Source organism: Pantherophis guttatus, chromosome 3 (genome assembly GCF_059756535.1).
Source record: "Pantherophis guttatus breed Tessera chromosome 3, ASM5975653v1, whole genome shotgun sequence".
Lineage (NCBI taxonomy): Eukaryota > Metazoa > Chordata > Lepidosauria > Squamata > Colubridae > Pantherophis > Pantherophis guttatus.
Window position 1 is genome coordinate 86,398,506 of NC_142065.1, and position 27,333 is coordinate 86,425,838.

At 39.7% G+C, this 27,333-nt stretch overlaps 1 protein-coding gene and 1 non-coding gene across 5 annotated transcripts; one reads left to right on the plus strand and one right to left on the minus strand.

Annotated features, from left to right (window-relative positions):
• The first annotated feature begins 522 nt into the window (after positions 1-522).
• Positions 523-12,074, plus strand: DNTTIP2 (deoxynucleotidyltransferase terminal interacting protein 2). 4 transcript variants are annotated; one of them, XM_087891110.1, is made up of 8 exons: positions 875-996; positions 2,034-2,228; positions 2,935-4,580; positions 5,221-5,356; positions 6,570-6,665; positions 7,833-7,997; positions 9,567-9,676; positions 11,617-12,074. In XM_087891110.1, the coding sequence occupies exons 3-8, from the start codon at positions 2,944-2,946 to the stop codon at positions 11,708-11,710; spliced, it is 2,238 nt and encodes a 745-aa protein (XP_087747236.1). In that variant the 5' UTR covers positions 875-996; positions 2,034-2,228; positions 2,935-2,943; the 3' UTR covers positions 11,711-12,074. The 4 variants fall into 4 exon arrangements, with proteins under 4 accessions (XP_034293194.2, XP_087747236.1, XP_087747235.1 ...); XM_087891109.1 differs by lacking the exon at positions 875-996 and adding an exon at positions 1,072-1,351; XM_087891111.1 differs by lacking the exon at positions 875-996 and adding an exon at positions 1,098-1,927.
• A 3,195-nt stretch (positions 12,075-15,269) lies between these two features.
• Positions 15,270-15,354, minus strand: TRNAR-UCU (transfer RNA arginine (anticodon UCU)). Its single transcript is given in 2 exon segments — positions 15,270-15,305; positions 15,318-15,354. It is a non-coding gene; the product is annotated as a tRNA-Arg (tRNA).
• Positions 15,355-27,333: the final 11,979 nt, after the last annotated feature.

A 27,333-nucleotide genomic window follows, 5' to 3' on the forward strand; every position in this document is an offset into this window, starting at 1 on the left:
TCTATTAACATTATTAGTAAAAACTCTAAAATCATTTCTTGACACACGATCTAGTATTATTTCAGAACTAAGGAAAGTATATATAGAGAGAGATGCACTTGCAGGGGAATAAAAATCCAAATTTGTGATGTTTTTTAATTGCAATTATTTTATCTTTTTAAACTAATCAAATATTTTAAAACAGCGCTTCCCAAATCTAAGTAAGTTACCCAAAAACAAGTATAAGTGGTTTTTCTTTAGGTAACATCCAGGCCCCTTGCCCAATCACAACAGGGACATTTAAACTGGCCTTTTTACCTACATTGGGTGAAAAGGACTTTCTGGTAAGGGATTTGGGGTAACGAAGGAAAAGCTTTGGGAAGCAGTGCCTTTCCATCACCTAAAATTTTTTTCCATGTTCAGATAGAGGTAAAATTATATTTAATTTGACGGGCACCTCCGTTGCGATTTTATCGTGGAAATTGAAAGGTTTGCCTGCGATTCCAGTATTCCCAAACCCATTTCCCTCTGAATGCATCATCCAGAACGAGGAGCAGCTGAATTGGTGAAGGCGATAGGGATTGTAGCCCAGACTATTGCTGCTCTCCACATATAAAACGCTAGCCTTGGGCTGAGGTGAGCGTATTTCCGAATAACCCGAAAAAAAAAAATCGTGCCGCTTCCCCGCATTCTTTTAATTGCTAATAACGCCTCGTTGCAGTACAGCTACGCTGACTAAAGATGGACTTTGCACAGGAGACTTTTTTTCCTCTCTCTCATCCCGGCTTCACGCTTTTGTGAACAGCTTTCCATCCACCAATAGCTTGCAGCCGTCCCTGCCAAGAACTGGGCGGAGGCAGGGCAGGAAGTTTCTCGGACGGACCTCTTTCGGAGTGGCAAAGCCACCTGGGAGCGAAACAGGAACAATCGCTTCCTTCTGCACACGCGGGAAAGATGGTGGCCACCAGGCGGGTAACGCGGCTGAGCGAGTCGAAGTTGGAACGGCCAGCTGCAGAGGTGAGAGAGAGAGAGCGAGAGAGGCGCCCCCCGCCCCCACCGAGCACATCTCCGTCGGGTTCGGCCCGCGCACGCGCTTGGAACTCAGAACGCGCTCGGCCATTCCATTCCCGAACGTTCTCGCTGTTCGGGGGCGCGTGCCGCGTCTCTGTGCTGCGTTTGGGTCGCGCGGTGTTAAAAGAGCCGGGCTGGAGTTGAAGGCGTCGACCAGCCGGGGAGGTTTTGGGGCGCTCGGGGACGGGCGGGTGGGGGGATGTTGCTTGCCTTGACAGGGGACGCAAATGCTGAGAGTGAACATTTACATCGGCTGAGGAAAGAGGAGGGCAGGGGCAAGCTTCGGGAATGCACCGCCTCGGTTTGTGACGGTGGTTTTTGGTTTTGTTAGAAACTCATTTCTGGTTTGGGCAAAAAGGTGGGGCGGCAGCACTATGGTCGCCGTTTACTGACCTGGTGGAAATTCTAGAGGGCTTACTCCTAATCCTTAATCCAAAAGAATAAGTGCCTTTGTTCCTTTTGGAATATAATCGCGGTGGGACGAAGCAGACAGATCTACGGAGCAATGGGTTGGACTCCTCTGCAGTATTGCTATTAACATTTTTCTAATTAGAATTTTGTCTGGAAATCATCCTGTCAAAACTATGAGAATTGTTGTTTCTGTGGGAATCTTAAAGCACACCTGAAAGAAATGCGGAATAATATTCTTCCCTCAATTTAACAATGTTTATAAGATAAGTTAGATAAGATAATCTTTATGGTCATTTTTTTTCTGTTGAAAACATTAGCACACCTTAAAAATGAAATTCTGATGCCCACTCTCAAAAGAAAATGTCTATATATATATTATATAATAATGTTTTGCCAAGAACCGTAAACAAGTTTTTTATTCCTTTCTGTCTGCCTTTCTCCCCTTAGCGGCAAAATCTGTGTATAGGTTTGTCATATTTTTCTCTACTTTTAATTAACTTATTTTGTGATGATTTTTTGAATAAGAGGACTGATTGATCATCTGTTTTCTCTCCCTCTCGTTTTATTCACAGGTTCTCTTTCTTAGAAACTACACTGGTAAAATTCAGAGGGCACAGGGCTTCTGCAATGTTTTTCTATCATACTGCATGTGTTCACCAATACAATAGTTTTCTGCCTCACGTCTCACCTATCTATCCTTCTGTGATGAATCAGTTTATCAGAGCCGATAGCAGACCTGGTCATTTATCCATTCATTTCAGAACTAGGTAGATAGACTAATCATTGGGCATTTTTCTCATTGTAAAAATTGGATTAGTAAAAGTTCCCCTCTTAAAATTCTTGGGGGGGGGGCAGTTGGCTTGGGATATAACATTAAGTGACACATTTCTTTTTTTATTTTTCCTTAGTTTTTCTTCCTCTGCAAATGAATTATTATTTTCTTAGCCAAGTACCTTTTTCTTCAGTACAAGGTTGTGATTTAATAATCTGCTGTAAGTGTTAGGGGAGATAGAGGAACATTATCTCCTCTTTTCGCAAGAAATGCAGAATAGCAAATGAAATGCTTAGATTATGTTTGGAAAATAGAGTAGCAAACCAAATTCACTTTCCCTTGTCCATGGCAACTCCTGCTGGACCATACCCCATAAGATACGCTGGGCACAGGGCATCTTTCATTATAGCTATGAAGTAGGAAAAATAGTTATTAATAAAAAAAGTGTTAACCTTGACATAATGTTTTCTGTCCAACAAGTATAAAATCTACAAAGCAAGTATGCGAGAAACTAGTAATGTTCATAAAGAAGCTGGCGCATAGAAAATCAGCTTTGTGATGGCAGGCATAACTTTGTTATCTATCTACAATAGATAATTAATAGTTCAGAATTTGTGAGTTTCTCATGGAGCAAGGATTTATTTATGTATTTATTTTATTTTATTTTTGCTTGTTACCTGACATTTTTTTCATTCTTACAGCAGACTGCAATGGAAGATAGCCCATCTGTGAGGATAACTAGAAGCAGAACAAGAAGGATTTCCCATATACAAGTCATGTCTGAATCTCAGAATGAAGAAATGAAAGCTTCTGAAACAAAATTGGATGCAGAAGAGCCTTCAGAAGCATGCACAGTCTTGAGTAAAAGTAAAGCTGAGCCCCTGTCAGAATCTCAAGTCGATGGAGATGTTTCAGAAGCAGAATCAACCTGTTCTTCCATGTCTGGTCTTCAGACACCATTATTTATACGAATAACCAGAAGGCGGCAAATTGTAATTCCTTGTACCCCAGAGACTTCAACTAAAAACAGGCCGAGCATAAAAAGTGTTACACATGAAAGTAGTAATTGTCAAGACCATGATGATATTTCTGAAGCAGAGTCGTGTTCTTCTGTTGTATCAGGAACCTCAAAAACTGTGAGAAAATCTAGACGCCAACAGGTCAAGGGTAATGTGTCACCAGTGTGTGAGGTTCAAGCTGAAGAGGTTTCTGATGCTGAATCGTGGTGCTCAGGTATTTCCTTTGAAAAATCTAGCCCATTTAAACGAGTAACCAGGAGTATGCGACTGAAATTGCAAGCAGAATCAACATCCCAGACTGAAAGAAAAAGCAATGCATTAGGAGAGGATACGGAAACACCCGATTGTATAATTACATCTGAAACAGTAGTAATCTCTGATTCGGAAGAATCCACCGTTTCTGATTTAAATGCCAAAGAAGCACCTTCTCTTTCTTCAGACTGGATAAAAGAGCACCTTAGCCCCAATAAAACAAAATGTCTTCCTGAATCTGTTGCCAGCAATGATCTGAAACAGATTTTCTCAAGCAGTAATGAGGACGTAATAAGGGAAGATAATAAAAACTTGCCTAAGCAAGAGATACTAAAGAACAATGATGATGAATTGGAGCATTCCGTTTCAAAACAAACAACAGCCGATATAATTGAAATAATTCAGAGTCCAGAAGAAATGCATGATCAATCTTCAGAAAAACCCATGCAGGAATCTGAAAACCAGTTGCCTTCACAGAATTCAAGAAGATCCCCATGTGATCTAGAAAACCTTGAACAATCTAATGAGTCCTCAGGAAAAGCAACAGCAAATAAAAAGAGCTTAACACCCGAAAATGTTAGACAGACCTGTTTACATAAAAGAGAAGAAATAATAGATAGTGATGACATTTCTGAACTAGGTAGCCCCACCAACAAAACAATCACATCACCGATTGTTAACAGGGATGACTGCAGACCTTCGGTTTCAAACATAGATAGTGATGGAAGCCTAGAAGAGGTAATTGCTGAATCCTCTTCACGTGCAACCAAAGGCAGGGAAGATAAGAAAGACCTTTTTGTGTCACTTCTCACAAGTGAGGAATCTGAAAATAATAACTTGGAAAAACTGAAAAAGAGCGAAATAGCCACTGGCGTTGAAGAAAGTAGTGAAAGCCCCTTGAGAGAAAACCGGTCAAATAATCAAGAGGTGTTTGTCATTGATAAAACTCCTGGCTTAGATTCTCACAAAGATTATTATTTTGAGGAAAAACAAAGTGAAGATTCATCAGAGGTGGAAGAAAGTGAAGAAGAGTTCATGGATGAGGACGAAGATGAATTAAATGCAAACAGAGGATTGTAAGTTCTTTGAAGAGACTTTATATGCTTAGTAAATGGCTTGGTTGGAGTGGCTAGGTTTTGTGCTAAGATATAGTGGGTACAAAACCTCTGGGTCCTGAAGATCTTAAGTTCCTACCACAAAAAGGCAAATTGGCCGCCTAAGGTTTTAGAAGTGTTTCTCTAACTTCTAAGAGCCATTTGCCAATTGATTATGAATTTGGCAAAGAATAAAGTGTTTGATAAAACTTGTGTGAAAATTCATACTAAATCAAAGGTCATTTAATCACATTTCTAATAAGGCTTATTGGCTGGCTTCATATTACATGTTGAAGCTCTGCTTACAAACCAACGGGCAGGATTGCAACATACCGAACCCAAATCCAAACAAACTACATTCTGTTTTACAGTGTGGCATGGGACACAACTTGATTTGTGATTTGTTTGGCTTCAGTTTGGTGTGGTATATAATATTAGTCACTGGATAGAAAATAGTTTAAATAGTTTACATGTTTAATTCCCCTGTAAAGGAGCTAGTGGATATGTAAACATAAGTACCCAAGTTTTGAAATTTGTCAGTGTTTAATTAAAAAGTATTTTCTGTATGTGTTGATTGGATTATATATCAGTATTTTTAGCTAATCAGTTCTTTCTCTTCTAGAGTATCATTTTCAAGCAGTATTGATCCTGGATTAAACATTAAAGAGTTTGGAGGATTATATATTAATTTTGACTCAGGAAAGCAGAAACCTGGGTCCCATAATGTTCCACCGCTGAAAGAGAAAAAAACAGATGAGGTAATTGCCAAAAGATAGCAATTAAATTGAAAACTAGAATTAGTAGTAAATCCTAAATGTCATTCTAACAGCATTATAAATACCTGGACTATTTAAAAAGCAAACATTTTGTAGGATCTTTTGTAAGAAGTTTTTCTTTTGGCCACAATTCACATTTATATGATTTTTTTAAAAAAATATTTAATTTACATACTTACATTTAATTTATACCTTGTGACACTTAGTGGTTCACATCAACTACAGAACGCAACAAAAAAGTTGGTCCTAGTAAATTAAATTTAATACCAAGTTAAATCTTACTGTTTATCAGCCACTCAGAGTCACCTTATTGGTGAGAGGGGCAGCATATCAATTTAATAAATAAATGAAATATTAAGATTAAATAATATCAAATTAAAATAGCACAATGCAACTTCATGTGGAATCCAAAGCTCTCTGGGATAATTCAGATTTTATTCATTTCTGGAATACCCTTAATGAAGGCACCAGTCTTGCCTCTTTACAATGGGTGTCCAACCTTTAGCCTTTGTTGGGCTAAACAATGAGTGAAGAGAAATTGTCTTGGGCTGCATATGAAATATATGATAAAAGTGATGTCTATAGATAACAAGCTTCCTTTATTGTGGAGCAGCATTACTAGCTGTCCAGGGCTGCGTGTGGCCCATGGGCTACAGGTTGGACATACCTCTCTAAGGGCTGGAAACAACAACAGACCTTGGTCTCCCTCACTATTAACTATTAAGGTGGGTCAAATCTAGTCAGAAAAGGCAATGCTGATGGTACTCAGATGCTAAACCATGGGTAAATTCTTAGTAGAATTTACTTAGTAGAATTATTCAACCCCTTCAAAATGACTACACCATTACATAACCTGTTCTCTAATCTATATTTTCTAATATTCTTTGAGCATTTTTAGGAATCAAGTACAATTGTCCATACTTAGCAACACTCTTCACATCAGGCTTAGTTTGTGCTGCTTTTCCTGCACTGCTGTGGCTATTCCTGCACTGCTCATTAACTAAGTTTTCCAGGCAGTCATCTTAAGTATTTCCTAATAAGAGTGTCTTGAAAACCTCAGCTTGCAAGCAGCTTTTCCAGAACTATTTGAGCGTTGGGTCATTTTACTAACTCCATGTTTTCCAAAGGCCTTTAAGAGTCCTGTTTGCATTGTACTTGTAGCTGTGGCCTAGCTTAATCAAATATCTCTCGGCAGCTTTTGCAGAAGAGTATTATAACTCCTGATTTTGAGAAAAAGGAATGTGTTCCACCTTTAAGAGAATCCATCCATCAGTTAAAGAAGCAACGTAAGGTAAGTAAAATGCCATTGCGGTATCGATTGTGGTATAAGGTCTCCTGCTTGGGCAGTGGTTGAATTAGAAGACCTACAAGGTCCCTTCCAACTCTGTTAATCTGACACTTTGTTAATGCCATATTTAAAATCTGCCTTTAAAAAATTCTCTGCAAGGGTGTGTATCTACTGCTTTTTCCTCACTTTTTACTAGCTTCATCAATAGTTATAAAATGGGATGATAACATGTGGTCTCCTATGCTTTGTGGCCTTTTGGAATGAAAGTGAAATATAATAGAAATAAATGCGCTGCCACATTCTGGACCAGTTGTAGCTTTCCAGGTTGGTCTTCAAGGGCAGTCCCGTGTAGAATGCATTAAAGTAATCCAAACAAAGAGTTCCTTCTCCCTATGTAGTTGCTTCTCTTAACATGAACTTGCTTTCAGAAAAGCTGTTGAAGAAAATAAAAGGTCCCCTTTGTAAATACATTTGGATATAGTATGTGACAATATCTCTTCTTGACTCCAAAGTACAGGTAGTCCTCAACTTACGACCACAATTGAGCCCAAAATTTCTGTTGCTAAGCGAAATATTTGTTAAGTGAATTTTGCCTCATTTTACAACCTTTCTTGCCACAGTTAAGTGAATCTCTGCATTTATTAAGTTACTTACAGGGTTGTTAAGTGAATCTGGCTTCCCCATTGACTTTGCTTGTGAAAAGGTCACAACAGATGATCACATGATCAACTGCAACCCTCATAAATGTGAGTCAATTGCCAAGCACCCAAATTTTAAATCACATAACCATGGGGGTCATAAGTGTGTAAAATGGTCAGTCCCTTTTTTCAGTGCCATTGTAACTTTGGTCACTAAATGAACTGTTGTAAGTCAAGGACTACCTGTAACATCATCATGATCTCTCAGGATTTCCCTGGTAAAATTATTCTATTGAGACCATTCAGATAGGAATTAACTCTTTAAAGTACATACATTTTAAAATGGTAAAAATATTTTGAATACCTTGAAAATTATCCTCTATAAAGCTAGAAGGCTCATTGCGGGGAAGGGCGTATTGCCCTCTTCAATGCTGGATTATAAAATTTGGTCTCGATCCGCTGGTTATGGCATAAGAATTGAATAACCCTGATGAGTTTTGAAAGAATGTTTGTAACTTTTTTCCAAAAATAGAAAGACCGAGCAAAAACAACAGGTGACAGTTGGTTTGGTATGAAAGCTCCAGAAATGACGGAGGAATTGAAAAATGACCTTAAGGCTTTGCAGATGAGAGCCGCCATAGATCCTAAACGGTTCTACAAAAAGAACGACAGGAAAGGGCTTCCCAAATATTTTCAGGTAAGAATGTTGATGGTGTTTAATGCTTTGCATATAAGGTGTGTGTGTTTGTAATATGTTCACTATTCATTTCACACCAAAAGAAATATCAGGCTTGTTAAAAAAAACCCACATTTATTATTAAGATGTTTCTGTGACATCCAGGCAACTGTGGCAATTATAAACAAACTATATAAAAATAACTTGTCTATTTTTTTTTCTTACTAAGTTATATACTTCAAAACATTGTACATTTTGCTGGTGTTTTACTTTTGCTACAAAAACTTGGAAATGCTTTACAAGGGCTTGGAAAATTATCATTGTTTTTTTTTTTTCCTTAACTGTTCATCTGCTTACTAGCTTATATTTGCTGCACAGCCTCTGCTGCTTTAGTAATTTCTTGTGTGTGTGTGCTTTGCTTTTTGAAGACGGCATATGGATTGTATCTTTTTTTGTAGTTGATGGAGAAGCAATAACGTGGCAGAGAAATAAGGGCGTTGATTTTCATTTACAGTTTTTCCATTTGTACCTGCTGAAAAGATGTTCTGGGGAGTTGGGAAACCCTCCAAAATACTGTTAAGAGGCAGGTCAGGGGACCTCAAGAGAAAGGTAGAATGGACCCCAATTGTGTCATCATCTTCCCTTGCAGGTTTTAGGCATATTACTATTTTTACAAAATATTGTCAACATGTTTAAAAGTATGCTAGATTTATGAATCACTATTTTAGCTAATGCTACTTAGAACTGGTTCATTGTTCTTTGTTCATTTCTGTCTAGACATTTTCCTGGAATGATAACTTGTTTGCTGTTTCTTTGTATTTTTGTACAAAATACTCTTTGTACAGTATTTTTGATATCGTAATATTTAGCATGGCAACATGGAGTACTCCTGCTTAAAATAATGGTTAATATTTCTTTTTATAACAATATGTTACCAGTTTCTATGTTTTCTTGTTGAGTTTTTTCCCTCTCAGCAGTAAATGAGGAATTCCTGGCCTTTGGATTTTCTCTGTAAACTGTATTTTGATTCCCTATCCCATTTTTTTGTTTTCAAAATACTTTTTGTTCTTCTGTAATGTTGCTGAAATTGTTTTCAGTCAATAGGGCTGATTAAGTTTCTGTACAGGTAGTCCTCGACTTAAGACCACAGTTGAGCCCAAAATTTATGTGACTAAGTGAGACACATATGTGAATTTTGCCTCATTTTACAACCTTTCTTGCCACAGTTGCTAAATGAATCACTGCAGTTGTCAAGTTAGCAACACAGTTGTTAAGTGAATCTGGATTCCCTATTGACTTTGCCCTGGGACACTGCAACAGTCATAAATATGAGTCAGTTGCCAAGGGTCTGAATTTTGATCATGTGACCTTGGGTCATAACTGTGAAAAACAGTCATGTCACTTTTTTCAGAGCCGTTGTAACTTTGAAAGATCACTAAATGAACTGTTGTAAGTCAAGGACTACCTGTACACTAAAAGACGAGGATGAGCACTCCAAATGAATTCAGTATCAATAAATGTTATCCTTAGATTAATTTTCCATCACCTCTTTAAATAAAAACAAATTCATCTTGGCATTTTCTTTTTCAGGTTGGAACTATTGTGGATTCTCCAGCAGATTTCTATCATGCTCGTATTCCCAAGAAAGAGAGGAAGAAAACGATTGTGGATGAACTTCTAGCAGATTCAGAGTTTAGACGGTATTTACAATTTCACTTTTATATACTCATTTGGGTGTTGTAAAATAATGTGTTTCATTGCTGTTAGGGATAGCTGAATGAGTTCCTCCATCCTATATGATGCAGTTCATCCCATATGGAAGGCCCTGTAACGTGTTGGAATGCCTCTTAAAATGCATGATTTGGGTTATAAGATTTGGAGGGGTTTCCATTGCAGTACTTAAATTAAAAAATGACTTCCTGGAGCACAATGGTTGTCTGCCTGTCTTCTCAATTTTAGATGAGCTGTCACCTTGATTTCCCTTTCATTTGAAATACATTGACCATTTTTTTGTTCTTATATGATTTGCTGCCTTTTGTGATTTCTGGATTGTTTTTATTATTTCCTGATAGTTACTATATATGCAACAAATTCTTTTCTCCTCATTCAGATGATGTCTAGGAGGTGTTAAGGATCACAGGCCTTTTTGTTTTATAGCAATAATTAAGAGCAGGGGTCTGGAGAATTCTGGGAGTTGAAGTCCACAAGTCTTAAAGCTGCCAAGTTTGAAGACCTCTGATTTAGAGTATGGGAAGACAATATTGTATTCCCTTTGTTTTATTTTCTTGCTAGGCTTAACAACCCATTCCAGTCATAAAAGACTCTTGATGGTGCATAAACCTAATATACTAATTGGATTGAAAATAGGAACATTTTTTTAAAAAATCCAAAATGGCCTACATACAGTTGATGCCAACTCACATATACATATTCCCTGTGTTAGGCAGGACCAATATTATATCCAAGCCCCAAAAGCTAAGCTTTTATAAGAGTATGGGAGATGATCTTATTTCTGAATGAACTTTTTCAAGACAGGAGCGGCAATGATTGAAATTTGATGAGATTCCATAACTGGGACTTAGATACGCCCAGTTTTTCAGCAAATGCACCATTTCTTTGAGACAGCATCTCATCCTGTCTACCAGAAGCTACTCCAAAGAGGTTTTCTAGGCTATTGGGCCTTTGGTTCCATCTTGTTTGGTTAATTTTATGATGTTTTCATTAGTTGGAGACCTTTAATTTGTATACTTTTTCAATATTATTTATTATATATTACTTATATAACTGTTAGCAAATGTTCCTTAAGTTAAAAGCAAACATAGGTCTTTCCACCTATGAGCTTGAGACACAAGTAATATTCTCAGCATACCAGCAGATGCCCTCAAATATTACCTCTCAATGCTCTAGGCATGTAGATAATCTTGTGCTAATAATTAGTTGCAGTGACCTTGTTGGATTGTAGTAAGACTCTGATGTAGTATCTTGTTTCCAAGGTGGTCAGCCAAGAAACATACAGTTAGTCCTCGAGTTACAACAGTTTGTTTACTGACCGTTCAAAGTTACAGTGGCACTGAAAGAAATGACTTATGACCATTTTTCACAGCTATAACCATTGCAGCATCCCCACAGCCACATGATTTACATTTGGATGCCTGGCCACCGGTTCACATTTATGACTTGCTGTGTCCCAAGGTCATGTGATCACCTTTTGCACCCTTCTGAGAAGCAAAGTCAGTGGGGAAGAAAGACAAATTCACTTAACAACTGTGTTACTAATATAACAACTGCAGTGATTCACTTAACAAATGTGGCAAGAAAAGTCCTAAAATGGAACAAAACTCACTTAACAAATTTCTCAATTAGCAACATAAATTTTGGACTCAATTGTGGTCATAAGTCAAGGGCTACATGTACATGAATAGCTTAACTAAAAGATGAGTTGATGTGGTTTTTCTCATGCTTCTGGGTTTTAGATGCACTCTCACTTAGTAGCTGTATTTAATTGCCATGATTAAATTCCACAGAGTTGGAAATTAATTTGATGAATTTTTAAAACAATAATTGTATACAGGATTGGGGGGGTGTTGGATTCTGTGTTTGGTTGCATTCATTCTTCACAAAAATTGTTTCTCTTATTCAGGTACAATAAAAGGAAGTACCAGGACATAATTGCTGAGAAAGAGGCCCTCTCAGCAGGAAAGAAAAATCAGAAGAAGAAGAAATTTCACAAATAGATTTTGACAGCAAATGCTGGAACTTAGTTTTTAATGGTGAATTTATGAGTTGAAATTTTGCACAAATGGTCAGCTAAGATTGATCACATTAACAGCAAGAAGACAAGAAGGGGTATAGGGCTTTTTCCAATAAGATTTTGGAACTGAATGTGAAACCCTTTGTTACGTACCGATGAAAATATGCAGCAGAGAAGACGACGTTAAAATTTTTAGAAAAAACAATCTAGTTTAAAATCGAACTGTCCATTTAAAGTAAAATAGCAGTGAGTCTAACTTAAAAAAAATCATATAAGATTATATTTGAAATGTGGCTGCTGTAAAAGTATATCCTCTTTGTATATCTATTAAAATATTTTTTAAGAATTCGTAAGCTTTCTTTAATATATACCATGTTTCTCTGAAAATAAGACCCAAACAGAAAATAAATCCTAACATGATTTTTCCAGATGCTCGTAATATAAGCTCTACCCCAAAAATTAGTTCCAGTTAAGATCGTCAGCCCTCGGTGGGTGGGGGTGGCTAGCACAAGAGGTGGCAAGCGCGCAGGGGCCGACAGTGTCAGCCAGCAGCCGCAGCCTAAAAGCCCCTTGGCCAGCATACTCGGGCTGTGCAGATGAGTCCGAGTGCCGCGACCACTAGGCTGTCCATCCAAGCAGGAGGCTGGGGGGCAAGGTGGGGAGGGGAGTCCCAGCTGCGTCTTGAGGACGGGCTCTTCACCCTTCCTGTTCGCCAGGGCCATCACAGGTGGGGTGGAGCTGGAGGACAACGACGGGTGGCAGGGGCCAATAGTGCAGGTAGCGTGGCATGGTGCCACCCACACCCCGCCACCTTTGCCTCGCAACAGTAACAGGTGGAGGCAGAGGCATGGGGGTAGAGTGGGGTGGGGGGGAGGTACTTGGAATACTGTTAAGTAAAAGTAAAAAGTTGAGGTTTGATGTTACTATCTTATTCTACTGCACCAAAGGGAGTCAGAAGTAAATGCCTTTTCTTTAGTTTTCCACTTTTTCCTACACTTTTTCCTTCCTCTCCCCTACCTCTTTTTTCTACTATTTTCTTTTGTATTTTTATATTTTATAACCTAATTTTAAAAAGGAATTAATGGAATTCAAGAGGGGTTGGACTTCCTCTCTTGATTCTACCTCCAGGCTCTACCTACTTTTCTATACTTCCTCTGAAATTCATTCAGCTTCCACATTACTGGTATTTTGGAGGTTCTTCACCGCGGCCATTGGAGAGAATGATTTACACCTCTTTATTCCTTTTTGTTCCTCTCTGAGTTTGTTTCCTTTGCCACAGCTCTTTTCTCTTGTGCTGCTTTTGTGTTTTCTGTATTCTTTGTTATTAAATACTTCTACCAATTATAAAACACGCAGTCACAGAGTTGGGCAATATTATTACATCCCACAGCATGAAATCACAACCGCCAGTTCTTCAGCTGATGTTGGTCTTTATTCAGATCTAATTCTTTCCAAGAATCTAGGATGTTGTAAAATATCAATATGGGCAGATCAAAGCAGTGTGGCATTTTGCAATAGAGAAATGAACAATGCACAGATTTTCTAAGTGTTGTCCAAGGCTTTTTTTGGCATGCCACGCAATGGGCCAATAACCACTGGGATCAGTACTTAAACAAATACACATAAGTATTTTATATACATATAAGTAAATTATATATGAATAAAGGTGAATATATGTGTCCAAGGATAATGTTGCAGGATCCAATCTGGTCGGTCACTGTGACCAGAGGTTTCATCTTCCTAGCTTTTGGACATGTTGGAGCCCATCTTCAGGGAACTTCTCTAAAGATAAGAAAAGGCTAGAGAGAAGTTTCTTGAAGATGAGTTTCAGCATGACTCCAAAAGCTCGAAAAACAAAACCTCTGGTTCTGGTGACCGACTCAGATTGGATCCTGAATAAAATATATAAACTATAAATAATTACAAATAATATAAAGTAAAATACTGTATATTCTTCCACAACTGAAAAACTACTGCTTCTATCATGATTTTATTTTAAAATACTTCGTTAACAAAAGTAGGATGTTTACATACGGCAATATGTGCCATAACTCTAGCATCTTCTTTAATAATCCATCTGAACCCACAACGGCCATCTTAGAACAGAGGGCACTTTGCTTGGTAGTGCGTTCATCTGGGAAGACACTCAGCCTTATTCATTTATTTGCAGTAATAAGTTATGCCCACCCGCATTCCTGGTAATTAGTTATGAATGTAGATCTTCACTTCAGAAGCCTGAGGGTCCAGCTCAGCAATATGGCTGAAGTATAGGTAGTCTTAATTTATAACAGTTCATCTAGAGATTTATTACTGTTTTTCACACTTATGACCATTGTAGCCTCACCATGGTCACATAATCAAAATTCAGACGCTTGGCAACTGGCTCATATTTATGACGGGTTGCAGTGTCCCTGGCTCACGTGATCAACTTTTGAGACTTTGGGACAAGCAAAGTCGACCAGAAATCCAGATTCACTTAACAGCCAGGTTACTAACTTAACAACTGCAGTGATTCACTTAACAACTGCAGTGATTCACTTAACAACTTTGGAAAGAAAGGTTAGGGTGAGGGTTAAAATGGGGCAAAGCTCACTTAACAAATACCTCGCCTAGCCACAGAAATTTTGGGTGCAATTGTGGTCATAAATCGAGGACGACCTGTGCTTTCTTACCCAGCATGAGGAGTCTTAAGTTGTCATCATAATACATAATAATGTCAATCCCCTTTTTATGACCTTGTAATGTAGTCTCTATTCGGGGCGACTGGAAACTATTGTGAAATAAACGTCATTGCCTTTCAATTAAACATCAAATTCTGTGTCAGGCTTAACAGCCAAATAAACCTCAAGAGAAATGGTCAAATCTTGTAAAAATGTTGAATGATGGGTGTAAAATATTTGATGAAGGCTTGGTGGCTCAACAGCTCAGGCACAGGGCTAATTGCGATGCGTATTTCAGAGCGGGATCGGAATAAATTGCTGCACCGATGCTAGAATTCGGCTTTACTGAAAGCCTTCAGGAAGGCAACGCTGTTGCTGCCTGCCTTGTTACTACCCATGAGCGGCTGGACTAGCGCCACTCTTCCCAGACCACGTTCTTGTTAAGAGACTTCAACTCCCATAATGCCTTCAGGGTCCTTGCCAGCTAGGAATTCTGGGAGTTGAAGTCCACGCCTCCTCAAAGTGGCTGAGGTTGAGAAGCGCCGCTCTCGCTCTCCCGGGTCTCCACCTCGGAGGCCCTGGGGAAACCCGGTCCGTCAATCACGCGCGTCCTTCCCGCCTAGACCCGCCCCTCCGGCATTTCCCCGCCCCTCAGGCCAGACAGCCTCCCTGCCGAGTCACCAGGCGGCGCGCGCCGAGGGAAAGAGAGCGCGGCCTTGCAAAGGGGAGGGAGGGGGGGAGAGGGGGAGGTTCCACGTCGTGCTTTGCAAGCGATTAAAAATCGGCCGCTTATCGGCGACTCGGCAAATAATTGACTCTGGATTCTGATCATCCAGGAAGCACTTTTAAAAATAAGAGGAAGGTAAATAAAATTGGGGTTCCCGACTCCGCCGGGACTCGAACCCGGAACCTTTGAATGTCTTCAACCTCTAGAAGTCCAATGCGCTATCCATTGCGCCACGGAGCCACCTGTTGGATTCTTGGCACATTTGCTATACAACTTCAGTGATCGACTTTCGCCCCGGTTCAGGAGCAGAAGAGATTTCTTCAAAGATCTTATTTTAGAGTTGCCAGCGCTGCTTTTTAAAGGTTTCCGACTCGCTTCCGGCAAAAGCTGCTTATTCCCGCCCTTGTTCAGCTCTTTCTTTCATTTCTCAGCCTCTTTAATTCGAATGGCGTTTCCCAAGCCTGCTTGCCATCTTTTAAAGAACCGAGGATTCTTTCCATAGTGGACGGGACAGAAATCTAGAGGTTGCATTTACACAAACGGGGCTTAGCACGTTCTGGGAACTTGCCCTGCAAGAAAAGGAGGGTGTAAATCCTGTGCATGTTCAGCTGGAGTAAGCAAGCACCGTTGCACTGGGAGGTAAAACTATAAAAAGAACCAGTGTCTTTATTAGACCGAGTTAAGATTTACAGATAGTTGCAAGGTTTTGAATTTCCAATAATTTTTCATATGTTAGCTGATTATTGCCATCAAGTCATTTTCGACTTCTAGTGACTACATAGATTTTCTCCATGTTGATCAGTCCCCAACCTGGTCCTTCATCTCTTCCAACAATGCCACTCATCATGCATTCATATCGCCATTGTCACCCAGTCCATCCATCTTGTTTCTGGTCATCCGATTCTCTTTCTTTCCTCACCATGACAACCTTTTCCGGAGCTGGGACTTCCCATAATGTGTTTGAAATAGAATAATTTGAGCCTGGTTATTTGTGAGAACTCTGGATTGATTTGTTCGATGATCTGTCAGTTTGCTTTCTTGGCTGTCCACTGTATTCGCAGAAGTCTTCTCCAAAGTTCAAAGGAATCCATATCCCAAAGGTGTTTTTTTTCAGGAGGCAACTGGATTTTCTTGTTTTTAGACTAGAATAACAGAGTTGGAAGGAACCTTGAAGGTCTTCTAGTCCAACCCCCTGCTTAGGCAGGAAACCGTACACCACTTCAAACAAATGGTTATCCAACATCTTCTTAAAAACTTCCAGTGTTGGAGCATTTACAACTTCTGGAGGCAAGTTGTTCCACTGATTAATTGTTCTAACTGTCAGGAAATTTCTCCTTAGTTCTAAGTTGCTTCTCTCCTTGATTAGTTTCCACCCATTGCTTCTTGTTCTACCCTCAGGTGCTTTGGAGAATAGCTTGACTCCTTCTTCTTTATGGTAGCCCCTGAGATATTGGAACAGTGCTATCATGTCTCCCCTAGTCCTTCTTTTCATTAAACTAGACATACCCAGTTCCTGCAAACCGTTCTTTATATGTTTTAGCTTCCAGTCCCCTAATCATATTTGTTGCTCTTCTCTGCACTCTTTCTAGAGTCTCCACATCTTTTTTACATCGTGGCGCCCAAAACTGAATGCTTTTCTTTGAAGACGTTTTGCTTCTCATCCAAGAAGCTTCTTTAGCTCTGACTGGATGGTGGGGAATGGAAGGGTTTATACTACTTGCAAACAGCTCATCATATGCATCCTTTTAGAGGGTTGTTGAAGCACTTGGAGGTTTATCTGTGTCCTCGGGGTTACCTGAGCAGTGCTAATGGTTCCTGTAGTCAGCAACCCCTCTGGAAATCCAATCATACTCCAACACCAATTGAAGAGTGTTCATCCCAAATTGCATAGCTAAAAGTCTATAGAGATTCTCAGTCATCCAGGCCATAGTTGTTCCAAAGGTGCTTTTGGGACAACCATGACCTGGATGACTGAGAATCTCTACAGACTTAAAGGAATCAATACTTTTCCTATTCTGGTTCTTCATAGCCCAACTTTCACTTCCATAGAGTGAATCAGAATCCAGGGGGGGAAAGGAGGTTTCAAGACTGTCATAAATATTTTAGCTATGTCTGTATCACAGACAGTACAGATAGTCCTCGCTTAGCAACTGGCATTGGAACCAGCAACTCTGTCATTAAGCAAAGTTGTTGCTAAGTGAAACCACCACTATATAAATGATCTTACTTCATTTTGCTTTACAGACTTGCAAAGGGTTTAAAATATGAGAATTGGTCTTAAAGTTACATTTTCATTACTAACCCAATTGTGAACCAGTTGTTCAATTAGGACTACCTATGATAAATACTTATTATAAACTTATATCTGAAATATAGTTCAGATTTATATAGACCAGTTACTGAGCTCAAAGCTAACAGAAGCAGGGGATTTAATTATTTTAAAGTCAGCTAAGGATCTTTAGCTGCATCTTCTATTCTCATGCATTACTTAATACAGTTTACTCTGGGTCACACAACCAATACTGAGTAAAGAATCTTCAAGTCTCCTTGATCTAAAAAAAAACCCTAAACAAATAAAAAACACTACACCAGAGATATAACTTTCATGTGGGTTTGTAGGATACTTCATTAACTAATGCTGTTCTTCCAGCCCAGGATGCTTATAAATATATCCCAGCACAAATTATCCAGATGGCTCCTGAACCAGTCAACCTTTCAGGTCTCATTATATGTATGGGGAAATAATCTTTTTTTGAAGTGATACATAAAGGGTAAAATATAAATGCATGTATAACTGCTGTCAAAAAGATCAAAATTGCTTCTTTATTTATTTTCCTCCTTTCCTTTCCTTTCCTTTCCTTTCCTCTCCTCTCCTCTCCTCTCCTCTCCTCTCCTCTCCCCTCCCCTCCCCTCCCCTCTTCTCTTTCCTCTTTCCTCTCCTCTCCTCTCCTCTCCTTTCCTCTTTCCGTTCCTTTTTTCCCCTTTCCTTCTGTCCTTTCCTTTTTTCCTCCTTTCCTTCTGTCCTTTCCTTTTTTTCCCTTTCCTTTCCTTTCCCTATCCCTTTTTCTATTTTCTTTCTTATTCATTATTCTTTCCTATTTTCTTTCCGTTTTTTATTTTTTAATATTTGTATTGTTTTTATCTTGTGAAAAAAAATCTTTAATAAATTAATTTTAAAAATTAATACTTATGTCTGACCAGGAGATGGCATTGCTGCAGACGTAATAAAATTGCTCACAGGCTAAATCTTTCAGGAGTAATACAGCTACTCTATTAGATCTGTTCTAACCTGCCTATCTCAGTAAGGTTTTTCTCTCTCCTTACATTTCTTGTCACATTTCTTAGCATCTGCGCGAATGGCCTCCAGCCCCATCGTCTTTTCAAAAGAATTGCGCACAATTGCTGATATTCTGCCTGAAGAGATGCCAAATTTCCTAGAAGAGGCACTGAAATTATCTTGCCGTGATTCCAAGCTGTCTAGCCTAATCAGGAAACCATAAACCAGACCTCACAATTTTTCATCAGTGCGTTTTTTTTTCCAGCAGAGATAAGGGTACGTTTAGAGTGACCATTTGGCTACAGAAAGAACTTTATATTTTAATTGAAACCAGATATTTAGTCTACTGTCTCTTCAGGACATCGTTCACTTACAATATTTCTTATTGAAGAGGGCAGAACAATCCAGAATTTATAATAATAACAATAATTTTTACTTCATTAAGCAACAGAAATGGAGAGAGGGAAGAATTTTTTTAATGGACTGCTGTGTTTTTTCTTTAAATCACATTGGCAGCATGATATCTAATATTATGTACATGTATATGTTTATATGCACACACATACATGTGTGCACATTTAGAGTTGATAGCCTGGCTAAATACACATTAAATTAATCCTACAAATTCATTTCATATTACTGGGATGCAAGATCTAATATTGTCATCTGGTTAGTGAGATAATGTCTGTATGAGTGATCAATGACCATTTGTTTTTATATCTTGATTTTCTATAAATAGCACAGTATTCATCTTTTTCTTCCAGAAAAGCACATGATGTTTTTAGGAAAGAAATAAAATCCTTATTTCATATTACCAAAATGCATTATTTATATATACTCTACATATAAACATTATATTTGAAGGTGTTCAACCTACTTTATTTTTATTTTCCCACATTCGTACATTTTTCTGTTCCCCCTTTCTCCTCATATTCTTGTGGAGACAAATAGGACATTTTAAATTCATTTGACGGGGGAAATACAGTAGCTTGGTTGGGTTCCTCCTTAATTCCTCTATGCCTATATAGAGTAGGGAAGGATAGAGAGGAATAGAATAGACAAGAATGTGGAATCATTGGAGTTGTCCCGTTTTGTGGCTGTTCCTTCCTTTCCCATCTCTATGATCCAACACTGGAAAAAGATAACATTAAGGTCAAACCCTTTACCAAATTTAGGTAAAACACAGGTCATTAAAGCCACAACAAACCAAAGATACAAAAATTTGTTTAAAAAATATCACATTTTACCATATTTAATAATCCATGATCTAGATTTGGATTAATGAATTAAATACATAACACGAGCTAGATTTAGATTTTGCCATCTAATCATTTAACAGACTGGACTATTTCAAAGGAGCTTGGGGATACAACTGACTATTAGTAGGTAATCCAGTGAAATTATTGAGATCCCCCAAAAAGGATGTAAGCATTTCTTTTTCCTCCCCATTTTTGAAAGCTCTCAAATATCCAAAATACGGTCAAAGTCAGTGCATTTGGGGAGCTTAAAAGGATGTGAATGTGAGCAGACTTATGCAAGGCAAATTGCTACCATCCTCCAAATCAACTCTTCCTAAATATATATCCACACACCCCTTGAAAATTGGCTCCCAATTATCCTGCTAAATTTTAGTGTACAATGTCTGGGTGTGGGATTGATGCAGGTTGGGTACTGCACATATGGGCTATGTATGTTGTCTAAACCACTGTTTTTACAATGACCTGCTTGAGAGCATCCAAAGATACCTAAATGCCTGCAGTTGGAAGCAAATTGTTAAAATAAGAATTTTTGTCCTATCTCAGCCTTTCTTAGAACTTTCCATGAATCACCTTCATTCACAACAAAAGCATCATTAGCAGTTAACTTCCATTCCAAGTTTCTCAGTTTGTCAGTTTGATCCTGGGAGATCCTTGCGTGTCTACTCAAATATAGGTCCCATGGAATTCAGTGGTGCTTATCCTCAGAGACCTGTGCATAGGATTGCAGCCCAGAAAGTATACATCCAAATGCTTCAAAGATACATTTCTACAAAGGAAAAACTGATGTTGCAACACTCCTTATAATTATAATCAGGCCTGATGTATTTTGACACCTATACAATGGTAGTTTATGTTGTCCAAAAAAAGGAAGCTAATAGCACTTTGATAAAGCAATACATTGAAAGGCCTTTTGCACTGCAGGTACAATTAAATCTGACCACCTGTTGTGGTATAAACATTTGGAGTATAAGCATACCTCCGATACCATCTTTCTTTTTGTTATTGCTGTTGTGAACAGATCATTTAATTACAGAAGTGTTGAAACTTTTGTATCCTTTCACAAGTCAATAAAAATCGATTGCTTGCAAAGCATTTTGTCTGCTGAGCTAAACCTGCTGGCTGTACTGTTGAAAAAAATGTATAGTATTTAAATTTATTTATTTATTTATTTATTTATTTATTTATTTGATCAAGTTTGTATACCGCCCTACTCCCGAAGGACTCAGGGCGGTGAACAGGCACAAAATAAAACACATAGATACAAAAGTTAAGAGCAAAATTAAAACCAAATTAAATATTTGAGCCCAAGACAATTTAAAACATCCCAAAAATTTAGAACAGATTTAGATCCTAATTCCACTATTTATTGTGGCTGCTGTCTTAATTCCTGCTTGTTTGCTATATTAAAATAGTGTAATTCTCATTGAGTTCAGTGGCACTCAGTCAATATTCCTTTATTTTATAATTTGCACATGGCAGAATTTCACTTCTGATAACTCAGCTCCAAGAATTTTGTTCTGGGATGTGCTGTGGAGATGCAGATTGATGAATCACTTCTGCTCCTGTCATACCATCAATATACATACTCAGAAACACATGAAACTATTTAACAGAGTTAGTGCTGAACTATGGGGTACAGTGTTCAGCTATTGTATATTTTTTTTAAAAATAGGCTTGGTTGACACTGCTGTTTGCAGTTTTAAGGAAAAGCAGGTTTGTGAAGCTTTTGATCCAGCATCACAATCCTGATGAAAATTGCATAGCTGATACTTTCACACAAAGGTCCTGCAAAAGGCAGTGGTGTCTTTCCAGGAAGGAGAAAACAGTCTGTGTGGTGTTTTTGTCTGTGTGTGTGTGTGTATGATGAAAGCAGCATTATAGCATCATGATTCAAACCCCACCTCTTTTCTACTAATGCAACTGTAGCATTACCTACTTACCTCGTGCGCGCACCAAGCTTCTGCGCATGCGCAGATCGCGTCTGATGACGTCAGGGTCAGTGGGCAGAGCCTCCTGCCGGTTTTACTACCGGTTCTATAGAACTGGTCCAAACTGGGGGCAACCCACCACTGAATTGTAGATCAAAAGTGTAAGACTCCCATGGCCAGGTTTGTTTTTCTTTTTTTAAAAAAGACATTTTAATATATGTGTGTGTTTGTGTGTATGTATTTAGAAACATGAATAGCAAAGTTCATACATCATGTTAAGCCAAAATTCATTTAATAAATCTCAGTTTCCTTCAATAAGCTAAGCCACAATAACAGTATTTACAAGCCATAATGGCTGGATTCTCTGCAATATGAGTTAAACACAAACCAAGCAAACCACATCTGACTTGGCACAATGTGTAAATCAAGCCAACCAAGCCACGTTAGCCTTATACAGACCCATCTTGGCCAAGCAGTGAATAACCTGCAGATCTATGGCTATCTGCAACTCTGCTAATTTTCAATATTCTTGCATTGTGGGAGCAATGGAAAAGTAAGAAGTAGGTACCAAACATAAAGGGGCAGAGAAAAGGGAGGAAAGAGGAGAGGTAGCAATAAATAAAATGCTGGTTGAGGGACTTGGCAGTACAAAAAATTGTGCTTGCTGTAAGTGGCAATCAGCTCTGAGTCACAGGGAATGGTTTTTTAAATGGGAGGTGCCATGAATTGAAGCTGAAGCCATTGTATGCAAAGTCTGTTTGCTCTATCACTAAATATAGTTGACATTTTGTTTCCCCCCACCCCAACTCAAGGAATCTTAATAGACCTTCACAAAGATGGATATCTCTCCCCAGAGATCCACTTGCAGTCATCATCCCTTTTATATCAGTGTGAAGGAGGAGCTGAGGACCAGTAAAAGCTCCCCGGGAACTCTTGGGATGTCAAAATTGGGTGCACAGCTTGTAGATCAACCGCATGTTTCTTGGAATCAGGTCTCCGAGTTCAAGTTTCCCCTTGAAACGTTCTGCAAATCTTTCCAAAAATTACTCTTAGCTGGTTATTTATACTCTCGTCTCTTTTCTCCTGCCACTTCAATCAATCTATTGTATTAGGTCATCAGCATGTGGTGGTGGCCAAAAGGCAAGTTGACAATTGCAGGGGGTGGAAGGCAGTGTTTTGCAGAGTATATAACGAACAAGCAGAAAGGGTCTCCTCCTGCCTCTTTTGCAGCACGCATGCATAAAACAGGGCTAGCTGAGAGTCCCCCCTGCCTTCAAAACGCAAGTAGGTAAGAGCAAAGCTGCAAAAACAGCAGCGAAGGAAGAGACGGCAGCTGGAAACAGAGGCGAACGCTTACCTTCTTTCCCAAGGCAGGGCTCGCTCTTCCCCTCCTTCATCCATGCGCTCTGTGAACAGTTTGCACATACTAAACAAGGACCGGGATGGAGAGAGTGGTGCAGTGCGGCGAGCAAAAAGGAGTCGTTTGGATCAGCGATGTGAAACAGGGGCGAAGCGAACAATCCACCATCAAACTGGCTCGGCAACATTCTCCCTGTCAATTACACCTTGACTGAGGGCAGCATAAATCTCAGTGGCAGCATTTATTTCAGGGGAATAAATGGAATTGTCTGGGCAAACTCTACCTCCAGGAAGGAGTAGGGTTGGTTGTTGAAGTAAGACCGCTATGAGAGATAATTTGTTTATATATGCATCCGTTGCTCTATCTGTTGCTGTCAGTGTTTGTGAGGATTTGGGAGCCAGGTATACAGGTAGTCCCCCACTTACAACAGGTTGTTTAGTGACTGTTCAAAGTTACAACAGCACTGGAAACAGGGACTCATGATCGTTTTTCACAGTTACGACCTTTGCAGCACTCCCATGATCATGTGATCAAAATTCAGATGCTTGACAATGGGTTCATATTTATGATGGTTGCAGTGTCCTGGGATCATGTGATCCCCATTTGTGACCTTCTGACGAGCAAAGTCAATGGGGAAGGTTAACAACCAGGTTAATAACTTATCCACTGCGGTGATTCACTTAACAACGGTGGCAAGAAAGGTAGCAAAATGGGGCAAAACTCACTTAACAAATGTCTCCCTTAATGACAGAAACTTTGGGGTCAATTTTGGTTGTAAGTCGAGGACTACCTGTATTCCCCTTCTGAGAAACGATCTCAGTTGGGAGAGAATGAGGAGAGCCCGGGCAGTAGGTGCAACTGCCTAACTATCCATTCCCATTCCCATCTGTTAAAGCAGGGTTTCCCTAGGATGCCGGCTAGGGAATTCTGGGAGATGAAGTTCCCACATCTTCAATTTGCTGTGTTCAAGTATAAAGCTAACTGCACCCTGTGGATAGCGTGCAAACTGTCCGCCTCAGGTAGTCTTTGTAAAAGATGTTCATCATACAATATTGATGATTGAATGCAGTCAGCTTTTCTTGTGAAGTTATATTGGTGAGGGGCAATGTCATCTTGCCCTTCAGTTCAAAAAGCTGACTTTTATTGGCCATTTTTATTTTGTCAAGTAATACCAAAAGAGGATGAGTATCTCCAGTGACTACACAATCTACTGTAAAATTAGCCTGGGGCAGAAAATGATAAAGGAAGGAGAAAGACTTATAGGAAAAAGGATACATTTCTACAGAAACTCTTGTGCAGGTGTATGTTTTATTTAGGTAGAATTGTCAGATCTCTGAAAAGGCAAAGGAGGACAGAGACAACTGAAAAAGGAGAACTGGTGGAAAAAGAAGGGCACACTTACTGTTTAGCTATCTTTCCATCCATGACAAAAATTACAACAAAAAACACAAAAAATGTTTCTAAGACCTACATGCAGTGGTGGGATTCAGCCGGTTCGCATCAGTTCGGGCAAACCAGTTGTTAAATTCCCCCCACTCTGCGCTATCAAAATGGATCCTGGGTGCTGTGCTGTGCTGCAATGGAGAAATGGGAAATGGAGAGGCCAGTGCGAGGGAAGGAGGAGGCCGCTTTCCCTCTTTCTTCTCCCTGTTCCTCCTCCTTCCCTTGTGCCGACCACTTCATTTCCTGTTTCTCCATTGCAGCACCCAGGATCTACTTTGATAGCGTGTGTGTCAGGGGTAAAATCCAGCAGGTTCTGACAGGTTCTGGAGAACCGGTAGCGGAAATTTTGAGCAGTTCAGAGAACTGGTAGCGGAAATTTTGAGTGGTTCGGAGAACCAGCAAATACTACCTCTGGCTGGCCTCAGAATGGGGAGGGAATGGGGATTTTGCAGTATCTTTCCACTGGAGTGGGGTGGGAATGGAGATTTTGCAGTATCCTTCCCCTGGAGTGGGGTGGGAATGGAGATTTTGCAGTATCCTTCCCCTGTCATGCCCACCAAGCCACGCCCACGGAACTGGTAGTAAAAAATTTTGGGTTTCACCCACTTGTGCATGTGTGTGGTAATTTAACAAACAGTTCGCCCAGGGGCAGGTTGGCTGTCACGGGAGGCTTGTCCCACATGTGTGGCAGAGCTGGAGGATTGTGTTGTGGCCCGTACCGGCCTGTGCAGCTAGTAGCTGATTCAGACAGCGAAGAAGCTGGTGTGGTGCTGCGCCAGCAGACTGTGTAGCTGGCATTCGATTTGGACAATGAGGCTGGAGAAGATGTGGTGCCAGAGGCTTTTGAAAAAAACATCATCAACAATATTATGTTGTAAGCCTTTGAGTCACCTTGAAGCACCAGATGGGTGGCATATAAATTGAATAAAGATAAATAAATAATCCTTGCTGCTTCTCCTCCCTCTCCTGTTTGTAAATGCAAGTTCCTACAGCCTCCTCCCCCATAGGGGACTTCAATTCTTTATTGATCCCAAAGCTCTTCCTGTCGGTTCCTCAGTCTCCTGGAATAAATGTGAATAAGGTAAGCTTGAGGGGCAGCAATCATTAAGAAATTACCATGCAATGCTCTATCTATTGGTGGCCCCTAGGGGGAGAGCCTTCTCTGTGGGGGCACCTACTATCTGGAACGAGCTCCTCCCGGAGATACGGAGGATCCCGGATCTGCACACCTTCCGCCGCGCTCTTAAGACCTTTTTATTCCACCTAATTTTTTCCCTCTTTTTAATTACGCAAATTTTAAATTGGTTTTTAAATGATTGGGGTTTTAATATGTCTTGGGCCAAATTTGTTTAATTCGATTTTACTTTGTTTTTAAATTTTGTATTTATGTGTTTTTACTGTTTGGCTGTTCACCGCCCTGAGTCCTTTGGGAGTAGGGCAGTATATAAATTAATAATAATAATAATAATAATAATAATAATAATAATAATAATAATAATAATAATCATCTATATATTCCTAAAACGTTTGTTCCCATTAATCTACAACCAGGCAAAGCGGTGCATTGTGAAGCAACAATTTTTGAATCAATGTATCTCAAATGGGGCAGCTTACAAATGAATCCAAAATCTGGAACCCATAACTCGCGTGAGATTGAAATTCGGCAAAGTTGTGGCTGTTTCAGTGCTGTATCTTTCAATTACATATCCCAGAAACCTGTAGACTGCATGGCACAAAGGAAGATGGGAGGAGCGCTGGCAATCAATGGGTGAGCTCTCTTCTTCCATGTAAGCGGGGGGGGGGGCTTGGGGACATGCAGTTTTCTGCTCCCTTTGTTCTACTGGTGAAATTTGTTAGTACCGGTTCTGTGAGCGTGGCTTGGAGGGGGGGTAATGTGACTGGGTGAGCGTGGCCAACTTATTTTTTTACTTTTTTAAAGCATTTTTTACAACCTATTCAGGCAAATAGGTTGTAAAGAAAATACTTTTAAAAGTAAAAAGAAAGGCTCTGACGATCACAGCTGTGCTGCACGATCATCAGAGCCATTTTTTTACCTTTTAAAAGCAGGAAGTAATGACACCCAAGAGGTGGGTGGAGCCTTGCACCGCCATCGCTACCAGTTCTCCGAACCACCAGCCACAATCGCTACCGGATCACTCGATCCGGTCCAAACCGGGAGCATTTCACCCCTACTTTGTTCCCCCTCTCCCCAGCAAAATGTCAGGCAGTTCCACAGGTCACCTTAAAAGGAGGAGGAGGTGACTTCACCTGGGTGGTAGTGAGAGGAGAACAAACAGCCCGAGCCTATATTATGTGTGGAAAAAAGAATAACCCACTGCATCAAGGGTTGTCTAGTAAGAGTGATAAAAATGCCTTCTACTCAAACAAAAAAAAACCCTGAAATGTTTATGAAAGCTCCTTGTATACGGTTTCCTCCAAAAGAAGAATGAGAACAAAAGAAGAAGAGAGAAACAGACTTGCATAAAATATGCACGTGCTGTTCTGATACGATGCAAACTTAAGAAGAATGAATATAATTTAGGGAGAGACATATACTCCATATAGTATAGCAGACTAGAGGGAAACAATGACTTGCTGACTGATGTGCCTGATTTGTCTACTTTTAAAGAGTTGTTAACTTTGGAGGACTTCCAGGCCTTGCTCTCCCTTATTATGATTCCTCATCTTTCAAAGGTAAATAAAAGAGGCCTTCAGACAGATATCTTTCCCTAGCATTCCATCAAACACGAGCTCCTCTGTGAAGTAGGGCACGCAGCAACCCTTCTGGGATTCGTATTCTTCACTTTGTGAGGTGAATTTATAACCTTGTATGTTCTTCCTATCCCCCTCTGCCAGCATTTATTCCAATGCTTCCCTTTGTCTGGCTCGCCCACACTCTCTCCCTGTCCCTCCTTCCATCCCACCCAACATAACATGAAATGCATTCCTAGC